Source organism: Mus pahari, chromosome 7 (genome assembly GCF_900095145.1).
Source record: "Mus pahari chromosome 7, PAHARI_EIJ_v1.1, whole genome shotgun sequence".
Classification (NCBI taxonomy): Eukaryota; Metazoa; Chordata; class Mammalia; order Rodentia; family Muridae; genus Mus; species Mus pahari.
In genome coordinates this window covers 15,110,961-15,125,528 of record NC_034596.1, presented here as the reverse complement: position 1 = coordinate 15,125,528, position 14,568 = coordinate 15,110,961, and the positions used below count along the sequence as shown (strand labels likewise).

The 14,568-nt window shown below is 49.0% G+C and overlaps 1 protein-coding gene across 1 annotated transcript in view; it reads left to right on the top strand.

Annotated features, from left to right (window-relative positions):
- Positions 1–14,568, top strand: part of Greb1 (growth regulating estrogen receptor binding 1) — a 69,096-nt gene that overhangs the window by 36,053 nt on the left and 18,475 nt on the right. Inside the window, exons 16-23 of the mRNA XM_029541192.1 lie at positions 67–203; positions 3,358–3,697; positions 4,801–4,916; positions 6,410–6,606; positions 7,470–7,574; positions 9,049–9,683; positions 12,201–12,303; positions 14,051–14,209. Of these exons, the coding sequence (XP_029397052.1) occupies positions 67–203; positions 3,358–3,697; positions 4,801–4,916; positions 6,410–6,606; positions 7,470–7,574; positions 9,049–9,683; positions 12,201–12,303; positions 14,051–14,209 (1,792 nt within the window). The remainder of the gene's footprint in view (positions 1–66; positions 204–3,357; positions 3,698–4,800; positions 4,917–6,409; positions 6,607–7,469; positions 7,575–9,048; positions 9,684–12,200; positions 12,304–14,050; positions 14,210–14,568) is intronic.

The following is a 14,568-nucleotide window of genomic DNA, read 5'->3' as shown; positions in this document are numbered from 1 at the left end:
CTGGTCTATGAACCCCCAACCTTCCCTGTGAATGTGACACTTGAGTGACAGTGCTCTTCTGTTTAGGGTGTGGACCTGTATCATGAGAGTAAGAAGTACTTCGGGCTGTCTGAGTTTATTGACTCCACCCTGTCAGGACACAGTCTTCCTCTGCTCCGATATGACAGCTCCTTTGAGGCCATGGTCACAGCATTGGGGAAAAGGTACGTTTCTCTTCAGAGTTAGTAGACATGCTTGGTAGCTTCAAGAGTAGGTGAGGCATGGAAGCCTGAGCACCTGGGCCACAGAGGTCCAGAAGGGGGTTTACTTCCCCCCCCCCTGGTGACCCAGTCAATCGCTCCATCAAAGGGACCCATATTTCTTCTGCATCCAAATCACCTTGGGTCGGTGACACTTCTGTCATGCTGCTATTCCAGAACCTTGTAGACTGTACCTTGCTGGCTGGCTGTTTTATTCTTGTTGACCATAAGTTTTATTCTGGGATACAATGAAGCATTTGAGAAGCAGCTAAAGCCTTCCAGGTCTGCTGTTTGAGCTTGGTTGGCTGGTGGAAGAATCTCTTGTTTATAATTTTGCTCATGACTAAGGCAAGACCCTCTTAAGTTCTTCAGAACTTTCCACGACCCTTGGGGCTTCCATGTGGCTTGTGGGAAAGGTGACTATTCCTAACCACGTGTGAGCTCAAGTCACGTGCTTGCCGTGCAAGCAAAAGTGGCTGAGGCTGGATTCCCCCCGCACCGGCAGTAAAAAGTCAGCTGTAGCAGTGCTCATTTACTCTCGTGTGAGTAAAAAGAAGAGAGCGATCGATCGCTGAGGCTCGCTGGCTCACCAGTCTAGCCAACTGGTGAGCTCCAGGTTCACTGAGAGACACTACCTAAAATAATAAGGTCGAGTGTTGTTGGCGCATCCAAAGTTGACTTATGGCTTCGACATGCTTGTTCATACAGGTGCACATACACCTGTGTGCATGTGCACACACCCACATGAACATGCGTATACACATTCCATCTCTTTCCCGACTAATTTTTTTAACAGTGCGTCTGTCCTTGGCCTGGGTTAGTTTCCTTCTGTGTGTGGCCTCTATTGTTGCTCATTCCTGTGGATCTCCAGAACTTTGCCTGTGACCTGAGATGCCTCAGCACTCCAATACCTCTCCCCAGCTTGTGTGGACCTCTGAGCTTCGCCTGCTTCCCACTTCCTGACTCTATCTCAGAAACTCTGGGAGGAAGCTGGGGCTTCCACTCTCTGTTTTGCAGGCCCAGGACCAACCTTTTCACTGTCCGATGTGTTCTGTCTTGAAAACATTGCCTTGTGCGTTCTTTGCTGGTTGGGGAAACAACACTGATTCCTGTCACTCCACCTTGGCCAGGAAGAGAAGACTCTGCTTGTCCTTCAGGCAGAACACATTTCAACATCATCTGTGCATCATTTGTCCCATGTACCAAAGTTAGAGCAAAACAATCCCTGGGCTACCCAGTACCCTTCATGCCCAAATCCCAGGGCCGATTATGCCTTCCTTAGACCACAATGACCATTTCCTCAGGCTCTCTCTCCAGTGCACATAACCTCCCAAGTCACTGAGCCATGAAAAGGAGGTTGGAGTGGAGAAGTGGGTGATGTCATGGGGTTGGAGAAAGTGCTGTTAGTAATGGTCGTAAGTGAGCTAGCTGCCCTGCTGGAACACACATGGGAGCACTGCTGTAGTTCTTGAGGACTTACTCCAGCTTGAAGAATTCGCATGAGCATCATGGATCAACTTGACATTAGTTCATTAATTTCTCTTGGAAACACAGTGATGATGTACAGAGACCTGGTTTATTTCAATGTTGCTTAGGTCTTCTCTCTGTCTCTCTGTCTCTGTCTCTGTCTCTGTCTCTCTTTCTCTCTCTCCATTAGTTTGTCTTAATTCAGATAAGGATGTGCTGCGCACATGTTTGGAGACCAGAGAACAACCTCGGGCATCTGTTTTCCCCCTTTGCCTTGTTTGAGACCTGGCCTCTTGTTTGTTTGCACTGAATACTCAGGCTAGCTTACCTGTGAGCTTCCTGGAGTTCTCATGCTCTTAGGAGTGCTGAGATTACAGATGTGAATACATCTGGCTTTGATGTGGGTGCTGAGATTTGAACTCAGGTCCTTTTGCTTGCACAACAGGCTTCTTACCCACTAAGACATCTCCCTCGAATTTGTTTCTGACACATGGGTTAGAACTGCCATGCAGTCATGGGAACAGTGAGTGCCCTTGTGCAGGGACAATGTGGTAACCACGGTTTCTGAAGCAAAGGAAGGGATTCTTGTCCTTTCTGTCTATGTCCTGGTTTTTAATTCATCAGGTTAGACACCTAGTCATGGCTCTAAGAACTCACTATAATTTAAATGTCCTCAGTGTAGCCTTTAGGATGGTCTCCAAGTCTGGGGACTTGGCAGCTGTGTGTTCTCCTCTTTCCAGTGGAAGCCTGGGACAGACTGCCTGCTGTCCTAGTTTCCTTCGTCACTGCTGTGATGATACACCTGATGAAAGCACGCTAGGGAAGGAAGGGTTTATTTTTGCTCACCGTTTGAGGGTGCAGTCCCTCATGGCAGAGGGGCCATGGGAGGAGGGTGAAGCAGCTGGCTCCATCACTGCTAAAGGCAGGAAGTGGAGAGAGATGACTGCTGCTGCCCAGCGTGTGTCTCCGTTTTTGCTGTGTGGGACAGCACCACCCACATTCACTATGGTTCTCCTCCATCACTTCCACCTCTGAGAAAACACTCTCACAGATGTGCTGTGTCTCTGGGAGGATTCTAAACCTTGTCAAGTTGACAATGAAGACTGGCCATTATATCCAGCTTCTGGGTTGAGGTGTCTGGCCAATGGCGAGCATGTATGCATGCTTACAGGCATGTGCGTCATACCCAGTGCTGGAAAATGCATGAGCAGAAGCAACAGTAACAGACCTATGCTTTTGCCTCCCGGTTGGGAAAACAAAAACAAAACAAAAACCCAAAGGCAATCGTGATTTGGTTTCTAAAGTCCCCAACAGCTAACCCCTACAGTAGTGATTCTCAGTCTGTGTGCCAGGACTTCTTTGGGGTTGAACAACCCTTTCACAGGGGTCACCTAAGACCATTAGAAAACTCGTAGATCACAACTCATAAAAGCAGCAGAATTACAGTTATGAAGTAGCATAAAAATAATTATGGGTTGGGGGGGTCACTACCGTGTGAGGAACTGTACTAAAGGGTTGTGGCATTAGGATGGTTGAGAACCACCGCCCTACAGGATTCTGTTGCATCTGTAACTTGGAAATCGCCCGTGTCTTGCATGGCAAGCATGGCCAGCCCAGGGTCATGGGCATGGTCTCTTTGTGTTCCTTGCAGGTTCCCCCGCCTGCACAGCGCGGTGATCAGGACCTTTGTTCTCGTGCAGCACTACGCGGCTGCCATGATGGCCGTGAGTGGCCTCCCGCAGATGAAGAACCATACGTCAGTGGAGACCCTCGAGATCACCCAGAACCTCCTCAACTCCCCGAAGCAGTGCCCCTGTGGCCACGGGCTCATGGTCCTGCTGCGCGTGCCCTGTTCACCCCTGGCAGCTGTGGCCTATGAGCGACTGGCCCATGTGCGGGCTCGCTTGGCTCTGGAGGAACACTTTGAGATCATCCTGGGCCACCCCAGCTCCGGCATCACTGTCGGCAAGCACTTTGTGAAGCAGCTCAAGGTAGGTGTTATACTCAGGGGCAGAGGGCTTTTGCAGGAGCCACTGAAGGACAGCAAGAAGGCGTGGTGTCAGCAGGCCCTTGAGCTGTGAGCCACCCCTCTACGTCCTCTGCTGCTTCCCCACCTCTCAGCCCCAGGCTCCCTGTGTCCCCCAACAGAGCCTCAGTATCAGTCTGTGTATGAAGCATGCTATTTTTCTATTCTGGAGGTACCTTTCTCTTCCTTTCGCTTAGCTAAGGCTTATTCCTTCAGAATTCAGCTCAATCTCTTTTCCTTTTTTTTTTTTTTTTTTTTTTTTTTATGAAGTCATCCTATTTCACACTTGGGGAGGGGGCAGTCTCGATTCTTGTCAAAGTGGTGAAGGAAGGGCAGATCTTGGTCCCTCAAAGCCAATCGCAGTGCCTGGTCCCCTGTAGGCTCTCATTAAACACATAGATGACCGAAGATATAAAGGGGGTAGAGAGAGTTGATTGAAAGAACAAATAGGTGGAAGCCATGAAAAGAGGGGAGGGTGGAGGGGGAGGGGGCAGGGGCACAGTCACCACCACTAGAGAACACTAGAGGGATGTCTGAGGCAACTGGGCCACCCACTGTCTTCCAGATGTTCTCACACATCCCGATCCTGCTGTGGGAGATAGCCAGGAACAGAATAAAGCTCCCCAACTGAAAACACAGTGGCTCACCACACACATGCAGAACAAAGCTCTTCCTTTGTGTTACACGAGGTGGATTGTGAGGGTGATCAATTAGTGGATGGCTGTCAGAGTGTTCTGGGGCCAGGCTGGTTAGGAAGTGGCCAGTGCTAAGTGTGGTTTGTACAACTGCATGTCTGGCCAGTGTGCTTTCTTTATTTTACATTCATTTGTTTATTGTTTACGTGTGCGTGCACACGTCACAGGACCCACGTAGACTTCAGAAGATAACTTTTGAGAAGTGTTTTTTCCCTTCTACCAAGTGGGTTCTGGGGACTGAACTTGGGTCCTAAGGCTTGGCAGCAAGAGCGTTGATGGCTGAGCTATCTCACCAGTGCCAGTTAGTGCATTCAGCCCACAATGGTATACTTGGATCCTTATGAATATTCACTCACATCTTTCATGTCTGCAGATGTGGCAGAAAATCGAGGATGCGGAATGGAGGCCTCAGACTTACTTGGAGTTGGAGGGCCTGCCCTGCATCCTGATCTTCAGCGGGATGGACCCTCATGGGGAGTCGCTGCCACGGTAAGTCAGGAATCAGGGCCCCTGGGGTCCTGAGGAGATCAGGAGGGGAGGAGGACGATGTCCTGTGTTGCCGTTGTCCAATCCCAGGTGGAGAATTCACACTCCCAGTTGGCGTGGGTGGCATGTTTGGGCTGGTTTTCCAGAGCAACATGTCTGAGTTGTGGACAGTATTTCCCATTTCTCAGAGGATACTGTTGGGTTAGGGTTAGGGTTAGCAGTGCTAGACTGAGGGGAAATGACCTCGGTTTGGGGGATCTCTGTGTATTAGAGAGGACAGTCCATGTAGTATTGTCACCATCATCCCCAGAGCTGGGGCCAGTTATCCTGGTTCCTTGACCATTGTGGTGACTGGGGAGGGGGTGGTTGGGGGGCTCCCGATGCCACTCAGAAAGAGTAGGTTGTTGAGTACAAAGAGTAATGTCTTTCTTAGTTACTGTTTCTATTACTGTTGAAGAGATACTGTGACAGAGACAACAATGGAAGAAAGCTTTTAATTGGGAACTTGCTTACAGTTTTGGAGGGTTAATCCATGATCATTATCATGGAAGGAAGTGTGGCACCAGGTAGACAGGCCATACCTATGGCACTTCACTAGAGAGCAGGAGCTGAGAGCTTACATCTGATATGGGAGAGAGAGAGAGAGAGAGAGAGAGAGAGAGAGAGAGAGAGAGAGAGAGAGAGAGAGAGAGAGAGAGAGAGAGAGAGACAGACAGACAGACAGACAGACTGACTGACTGGGCCTGGCATGGGCCCAGTGATACATACACCTCTTCCAAGGAGGACACATCACCTAATCCTTCCCAAACAATTCCACCAACTGGGAAACAAACATTCACATAAACAAGCCAATGGGAGCCATTCTCATTCATACCTACCTGTGCGTCTCTGCAGTCACCACAGGAACACGACCTTTGAGTGACTCCCCTCACTTTCTAGGCTACACACACTTAGGAGGTCACTTGTCCTCCTACAAGGCTCTCATAGCAGTGACTATGTCTGATTCCATTGCTGTCATATCCCTAGCTTCCAGTACAATTCCCCCCCGGGGGAAACACTAAGTGTGGATGACTTAATTCAATATCCAACATTCAGTCTCTGACAGTACACATAGGTCCTTACGAATATTCGGTTTCATCTAAATGAGGAGAAAAAACCAGAGCCTCTGGGAAACTGCACATCTTGTCAGAGTTTCCAAGCCTCCTGGGAAATGGCAATGCTGAGTGAGGTTCAAGCCTCACTTCCACCCAACTGGATTATCAGTGGTATCTTGATTACATGCCCCACAGGAGTAGATCCCTGGTAGGTGCCTGCTGAGACTTGGTGTGAAGCTGGCTTTGGTGTGATGAGCTCACATTAAGCTTCTCCGTGTATCAGAGACCTGTGGTCTAATGAGGGAGGCAGGCGTGGCCCTGTCACTCTGTCCTCTAGCAGCAGAACCTCCTGGGGGGCAGAAGAGGCATGCAATGGATAAGAACACCTTCTGTCCTCCCCAGGTCTCTGAGGTACTGTGACCTGCGTCTAATAAACTCCTCCTGCCTGGTGAGGACAGCCCTGGAGCAGGAACTGGGTCTGGCTGCCTACTTTGTTAGCAATGATATCCCCTTGGAGAAGGGGTCCAAGAACGAGGCCTTGGAGAGTGATGGGGAGAAGCTGAGCAGCACAGATGAAGATGAGGAGGCGGGGACAGAAGGTGAGGGTGTACCTAGGTGTTCTTGCCTCACAATCTCTGGGGCATCCGCTAAATGACATCGTCCTCATAAGATTAGGATTCTGTCTTTCTCCCTGCTCCATTGTTCTTGGTGGTGTGGGAACATGGGAATCCCTATAGGTTCTTCTATGATCTAGAACTCATAAATAGGAAGAAAGTGGTGATTTCTTACAGTTCAAGTTCATGCTTGGTTTCAGTGCTGGTAGATTTTCACCCACCATTATGCTGAGTGCTATTGAAGTTCACGAGGTCAGGCAGCAGCATCAGTAGACGCTAGGAGTCTTATGCCATATTTTTACTATGATATTCAAATAAGAGCAGCATCCGGTTTTGGTCCACAGTACAGTGGGAAAATAGAGGCTGTGCATTTGTGGGTACAGATGTCAAAGAGATGGGTGTAAAGGCCGCTTCCTCCTCTGCCTGCTGACTGAGTGACGAGACATGACAGACAAAAGTCTCTCCTGCCTTCAGCTTGTCCTATAAGATGGCAAGGCCTTCTCACCATGACTTTCTGGGAGGTGGCTCATTTTAGCATGACTGTGACCATGGTATTAAATTTTCCCAGTTCCCTGTTGCCCATGGCGTGACCACACTCACTGGCCTGACCTGACCCACTTCTTCCTGTTCTGTTCTTACTCTGTTGTGAGCTCAGTCTAGCTAAGGGTGTGGTGTGTGTGCATGCATGTGTGTGTGCATGCGCGTGCGTGCGTGAGTGTGTGTGTGTGTGTGTGTCTAAAATGGCAGCAGGTGAAAGAATGAGAAAGAAGAAATGGAGCGAGGTGTGATTACTGCCTCACTTCTGAATGCCAGGCTGCTCAGGAATGGTGACTCCTCTGTGTTCTCAGGGTGTTTCGAAGCAGGCTCTACCTCAGAGCAGAGGGGCCCTGTGAAGAGGGAGCGCTCCCACTCCCATGACTCTGCATCTTCGTCCCTCTCTTCCAAAGCCTCAGGTGAGCCTCCACTTGGGAACATCACATATGGGGGCTGCCTTGGATTTCAGAGACTGAGAAGAACACACACGGGTGTCTGCTTCGCCTAGGCTTCCAGTCAGGACCAGGGAGAGCAGGCTCTGGAATAGTCTAGAACTGATTCAAGAATAGCCGGGAACTAACCGGACCCCTGAAGCCTGAAGACAGGACAGGACTCTAGTGTCCAGCTGTCCTGCTGGTAGGAGAGATCGAGGCTGCCCCTGGCTACAGAGTGAGCCTTAGCGTCCTGGCCATGTGGGTACACCTCTTTTGGTGTCCCTTTCCTAGATATTGCTTTCAAGGATACTGCCTGCCTGGGGAGAGCAGGAGTCTTGTCCAGAGAAGCAAACATAGGAGACGTCATGAGAAGACAACAAGAGCTCACAAGGCCTGTACCCAGGAAGAGAAACTATGAGTAAAGTCTCATGTGGGCACCCACCTCAGGAGATCCTTGGTCTCCGAGCTCAGCCAAGACCTCATGCACAGGAAATAGCATTGCCCATCTTAAAGTATGTACCATAGTGGGCATTCAGTGTAATCTGAGTGTTAAAAGGTGAATTCAGTATGAACTCAGTCCTTGAGAAGTGTCATCTAGGGGGCTCTGGATGCCATCAGTTGGTGGAGTGCTTGCCTGTCATGCGCAAAGCCCTGGATTTAATTCTTAGACCCACATAAATTAGACATAGTGGCACATGCCCGTAATCACCACAGTCAGAGGCTACAGGATCAAACGTTCAAAGCCATGCTCAGCTACAGAGAAAGTTTGAGACCAAACATAATAATCAGGGTTGTGGGATTGGGGAGAAGTGGGAATAAGAAGGAGGGTTAACCAGGACTAAGGATGTATGCTTTATGGAAATCTGTTTACCACATAAACTAAATCAGAAATAGGAGTGAAACAGAACAAAGCTAAGTTCATCTTTGCCTGTAAACATCAGTGCTGGGTTAATCCTCTCTGTGTACAGAGTCACACCAAATCCTTCGAGTTGTCTCACATATAGGACAAATGTAGGGCAGTTGTTTGTTGCAGGTTCCAGAAAATAGTCCTCTTCATGTAGAGCCTAAGGAAGAGGTGTTCCTGGGCAGGGAATATTCTAGGCTGAGAAGCTCAGGGGCATGTAGGCTTGTGTGGGGTTCACTGGAGCCTAGCTGAGATTAGGGGACACCAGTCTGTGGGCTGGGGTAGGGAGAGCTCCCATCAGGAGATTTGCTTTAGAAGCCCAAGAATGACAGCGGGTACTGTGGATGGTCTGCCGCGCGGATATGCACACCCTTTGCATCAGCATGGCGCTCTGTGACTGAGGGAGATTTGGTTTGTGGAGGAGAAGTTGGCTAAATATATGTCTACCAGCTTTGGCTTAAATCGTCCCAGCATATCTGGGGTAGGCACAGGAGCAGCCGTGAGTTTGATAGCTCGTTCCTGGGGTGCCTCTGACCACATTCCTCTCTTTTATAGGCTCGGTGCTCTATGGTGAGTCCCTGGCCCAGCCCTCAGGACCTCCTCAGGGAGAGCTTGCCAGATCACCTCCACCCTGTGGCCCTGCAGAGGAGGGCAGGGCCCCTGGGGAGATCCAGCGTCTCCGAGTGAGTCAGGGACCTACAGTTATCAGTAGGCACAGCCCTGGCCTGGTCCCACAGCCCGATTCTAGCCTCAGGACTGGCCGGAGGAGCCTGCAGGTGCCAGCCGCCCCATCCTCCCAGCTGTCCTCCTCCTCCTCCTCCTCGGGCTCTTCATCCACATGTGCGGTGCCCACTGCCAATGTGCTGGTCCTTCAAGCCTCTCAGTGCTCCATGGCCAAGGCCTGCCGGCAGCCACCCATCGTCTTCCTGCCTAAGCTTGTGTACGACATGCTCCTGTCCACCGACAGCAGCGGTTTGCCCAAGTCTGCGTCTCTCCTGCCTTCCCCTTCTGTCATGTGGACCAGCTCCTTCCGCCCCCTGCTCAGCAAGATGATGACATCAACTGAACAATCTCTCTACTACCGGCAGTGGACAGTGCCCCGGCCCAGCCACATGGACTACGGCAACAGAGCTGAGGGCCGTGTGGACAGCTTCCACCCCCGCAGGCTGCTGCTCAGTGGGCCACCTCAGGTGGGTATCATGCCTGCTGCCCCTGCACAGGCCAGGCCTCCAGGGTCGTCTTCGGTTTCACTGCCAGAGGGACAGTCTTGGAGCTGAGGGCCACGTATTCGTTTTGTGTAGCTTTCGTGAGTGTCCTGGTTTCATTTCTGCTGCTGCGATAAAATGCCCAGACACAAAACAACTTAGGGGAGAAAGGGTTGATTTTAGCTCACGATTCCAGGTCACAATCCATCATAGCAGGGAAACCAGCGGCAAGAACCTGAAACAGCTAGTCACTTCCACAGCCGAGAGGAGAGACCTGTATGCATGCGCGCCCGGTGCTCAGCTGGATGTCGCCATTCTTGAACCATTCAGGACCCAAAGCCAGGAAATGATCATGCCCAAATCAGGCTGTGTCTTCCCAAGACAATGAACATAATTAGGATCAACCCTCAGAGACGTGACCACAGGCTAACCTGATCTAGTCAGTCCTTCAAAGGACGCTCTTCTCAGCCATGTGTGGTGGTGCATGCCTTTAATCCCAGCACTGGGGGGCAGATATAAGTGAGTTTCTGTGAGTCTGAGACCAGCCTGACACATAGTGAGTTCCAGGATAGCCTGAGCTACATAGTGAGACCCTGTCTCAAACAACAGCAGCAGCAACAACAACAACAATAGACTTTTCCCCAATATAGTGTCAATTATTGAAATGAAGAATCCGAAGACTCGGAGTGAGCAGGAAGACGAGGCGGGTGATACTAACATTCTATCCCTTGCCAACTTCTTCCCGTTACCAACTTCTTTCCATCGTCCAACCCCAGTTTTCTCCTCTACCTGTGTGGGGCATAAGGATGGTGTCTGGATAGGAACTACTTGTAATTTCTGGCTGAGTTCAACCTTCACCATCATAGAGAGTATCTGAGTATTTTTTTCCAGTTAGATACCAAGTGTCAGTATGTGCTGGAAGGTTTTGGTGAACTGGTGATGGAGAGTTGGACTCAGCTTACTGTCAGTTCACTGTGTATCCTTCAGAGATCACTTTACCTGACAAATCTGCAGGGAGCAGGACTGGGAGATGGCTCAGTTGGTGAGGCGCTCACTGTGTAAACACAGTGATGTGCTTTCAGCACCATCATAAAAAGCTGGGTGTGGCATCATCACCTATTGTCCCAGTGCTGGGGAGACACACACAGGATCCCTGGGGCTCAATGACCAGCTACACACAGACAGACACACTCACACACAGAGCCCCAAGGGTCTGCGTGTCCCTTGTGGTAGGCATGGGAAGAGGAGGGTGTCATGATCTTTAGAATTGGTCAGGGACCGAGAGAAGACTCTGGGGTCCAAGTGCCTGAGACCACATTTTGTCCAAACATCTCCTGACACACAACAAACTTTGATCTTCCCAATTAGAGGTATTAGAGCCTTAGAGTGTTGCCTGACTGACTGGTTTATTACGAGTTTAGCATGTACTGTCTTTCTACTCAGCTTCTTCATTGCCAGGAATCTATCCCAAGAAATGCAAATTTTAGTATTATTTATAATGAGGAGACATGACCCAGAATGAAAGTAAGTCCCCCTGGCTAAGTCTCGGCTGAACACCTTTGGGGATTCCCATATCCCAGAATTCAGCCACAGAAAATTTAAGAGGTCTCTTTATTTTACCAATGAACTTTCTCTAAGAAATGTAACTTGAAATCAACTTTCAGAATAATATACACCTCCTCTCTCTAAAATGTTTTGTCAATTAGGAAAAACACCCCACTGTATTTGTAAGCATATCTCGGCAAGGCTAGCTCCTCACGCATTGTCTTCAGAGGAGAAGCAGGATCAGCAGTGCTGTATTTTATTATCAGGCTGTAAGTTTTCTCTTTGTCTGAAATGACTATACATTACTTTTACTAACTGAAAAATAGGAAAAATGGAATTGGGGTGATGGATCTGTTGGCAAGGTGCTTGTCACGCAAGCTTGAGGACACGAGTTCTGTGCCCCAGCACCCACATAGAAATCAAGACCTGGGACTGACACCTGTAATCACGGTACTGAGGAGGTAGAGACAGGAGGCTCCCTGGGATGCCTAGCATAATTAGCAAGTTCTAGGCCAATGGAGAGACTCTGTGTCAAAAACTGAGGTGGATGGCACTGAAGAGTGACAACCAAGGTTGACCTCTGGCCTTTACATGCATGAACACCCACAAGTGCAATAGTAAGATTGAGCCTATTGAATATGACCATTGATCATTGGTCCTTTTTCAATAATTTTATTTAGTGTGTATATGCAGGCACACACACACACACACACACACACACACACACACACACGTGCACACATGCATGCATGCACATGCCATGTCCCTGGATGAAGGCAGATCTAGTACACATCCTTGCTTTGTTCAATGCATTGGTGAATGCCATGCACCCACACGGTTCTCGTTGCTATGATGTGCCTTTCCGTGAGACTTTAGGCGGCAGGAGAACGTTCTAGGTGGTGTTCAGCACAGGGACAGGCTTCCTGCCTCTGGGTTCTGATTCTAGTGTCTTCACAGATCGGGAAGACGGGTGCCTACCTGCAGTTCCTCAGTGTCTTGTCCAGGATGCTGATTCGCCTGACAGAAGTGGATGTTTACGATGAAGAAGAGATCAATGCCAGTGAGTTGTGTCTGGTGACCCTTGGGCTTGGGCAAGTATCCTTCGACCTTTGTCAGTGGCCATGGTAACTGTGTCTCTCTCCCCACCTCCCTTTCAGAATTGGCTCTCAGGTTCACAGTTTGGCTTGTCCCAAGGGTCTTTCCTTTCTTGTAGTCATTTTTTTCCTTCGTATAGAATGATTTTTAATATAGAATTTTATAAGGATAGAGTTACTAATGCTGAAATCATCCATGCTTACTTATTGACTACTTTCCATGTGTCAAACACTGTGATAGATACTATCTCCATTTGATCTTCTATACAGCAGCCCTGTGAGCTAGGCTATTGGCCTCTTATGTTAGGAGCCCAGCTAAGCAGTACCAAAGCAGGAACTGGGCTTCACTGGCTCATGGCCTGTAGAATGTGGAGTTCTTTATCAGGGAGGGTCCCTCAGCTAAGGCAACCAAATATCCAGGACAACATTTAGGGGAGAAAGAATTGTAGAAACTGGGAGAAGGAGGTGTCTGAAACCCGTTTGCTAAGTAGATTTGATTGGACGAAGGCAAGCATCTTTCTGCACATACCCTGTGCTGATGGTAAAGCACACACTGTTCCCTCCTCGTCCTGTCCAGGATGCATCCATATCTTCCTCGTATGGCCTTGTCCTGCAAACATACCTGTGCCCTTGTGTGGGGGGAATTGACTGCCATGCAGAGGTCACCAGCTGCACCACACTGGAGTCAGAGAAGCTCCTGTGAGCACTGTCTGAGCTTGAGCTTGGTCAGGAAAATCTTTGATCCAGTACTCCCATCCAGCCCTCTCCTGTGATTTCTGTGGTTTTCCCACACCAGAAGCTGTTGAGTATCTATCATCTTGCTTTCTTGGATAGAACAGTGATGAAGACAGGTTTTGAACACACTTCATCAAACCTAAATGGGTGTTTTCTTAACTACTCTATTACATCAGTTTTGTTTTGTTTTTCTTGCAAACTGTCGATACTTCCTCTTCCATGGGGTATGAAGTGCCTATTAAAAATCTGGTAAACTCCTTTCTCCTTGTGGTCATGTCTACTGCCAAGGTATATGGCATATACTTAAATCGGCACCTATAACTTTCTCTATAGTATTCATTCACCATAATATAGGATATTAATTTATCATGTAATTGGAACTGGACCAATTAGATTTTTTGGCTGGCTAATCTTGATGAGTACCAGAAGGCTGAACCAGGCTTAGCCTAAGAGGCTGCTGGCAAGTGTAAAATGTGGGTTATGTTGTGAGTGTTGCTGATCTTTGCAGCGGAAAGCCATAGCTCAAGTACTTTCTAGAAGTGGATCGACAACACCAACTGAGTCACATTGGCTGGGGTGGCTTAGATGATAGAGTAAGAAATAGACTTACACAGGTCCCACAAGGACAAGGAGCTCAGGCTGTGCATAAAGTAGGTGTCTCTAGAAGGTAACATGAGCTCAAGGCTCAGGATTGTGGAGGATTGGAAGCCAGTGTGTGGAGCAGAGAGCAGACCTGCATCTACATGAGACAGAGTGAGGGCTGTTCAGCTGAGTGGAGACATATCTCAGTGCATGACCTTGTCCTGTTAGAGCCATCCTGAAATATGGCCATGACAGAAGCTTTTTAGATATAGTAGGGGTCCCCAGAAAGCCGTAGATTGACAGTGATTAGGTTCCACACATCATCCTTGGGCACAGTTAAATAACTCTGCCTTACATCTTGTTTCTCATGGGTCCCTTTTCTTGCCAATCTCACAGGCTTCCAGGAGGAATCGGATTGGCATTACCTCCAGCTCTCCGACCCCTGGCCAGACCTGGAGCTCCTCCAGAAGATGCCTTTTGATTACATCATTCATGATCCGAAGTATGAGGATGCCAGTCTGATTTGTTCACACCATCAGACCATCAAGAGTGAAGGTCAGGGGCTAGGGAGATAGCTTCGGTTGGCAAAGTGCTTGATGCCCACACATGAAGACCTGAGTTCAGATCCCCAGCATCCAAGTAAAAAGATGGGCATGCCAATGCATGTCTGTAACTAAGGGAGTCAGTTGAGACAGGTAGATCTCAGGGGCCTGCTGGCTAGCCCATCTAGCCAATTGGTGAGCTTCAAATTCAGACAAGATCTTATCTCAAAAAATAAAATGGAAAAACAAAAACAAAAACAAACTCTTGAGGAAGACATCTGGTCAACCTCTAGCTTCTACGTGCACCTATGTGGGCATGGGAACACATGAGTAATCTCTCTCTCTCTCTCTCTCTCTCTCTCTCTCTCTCTC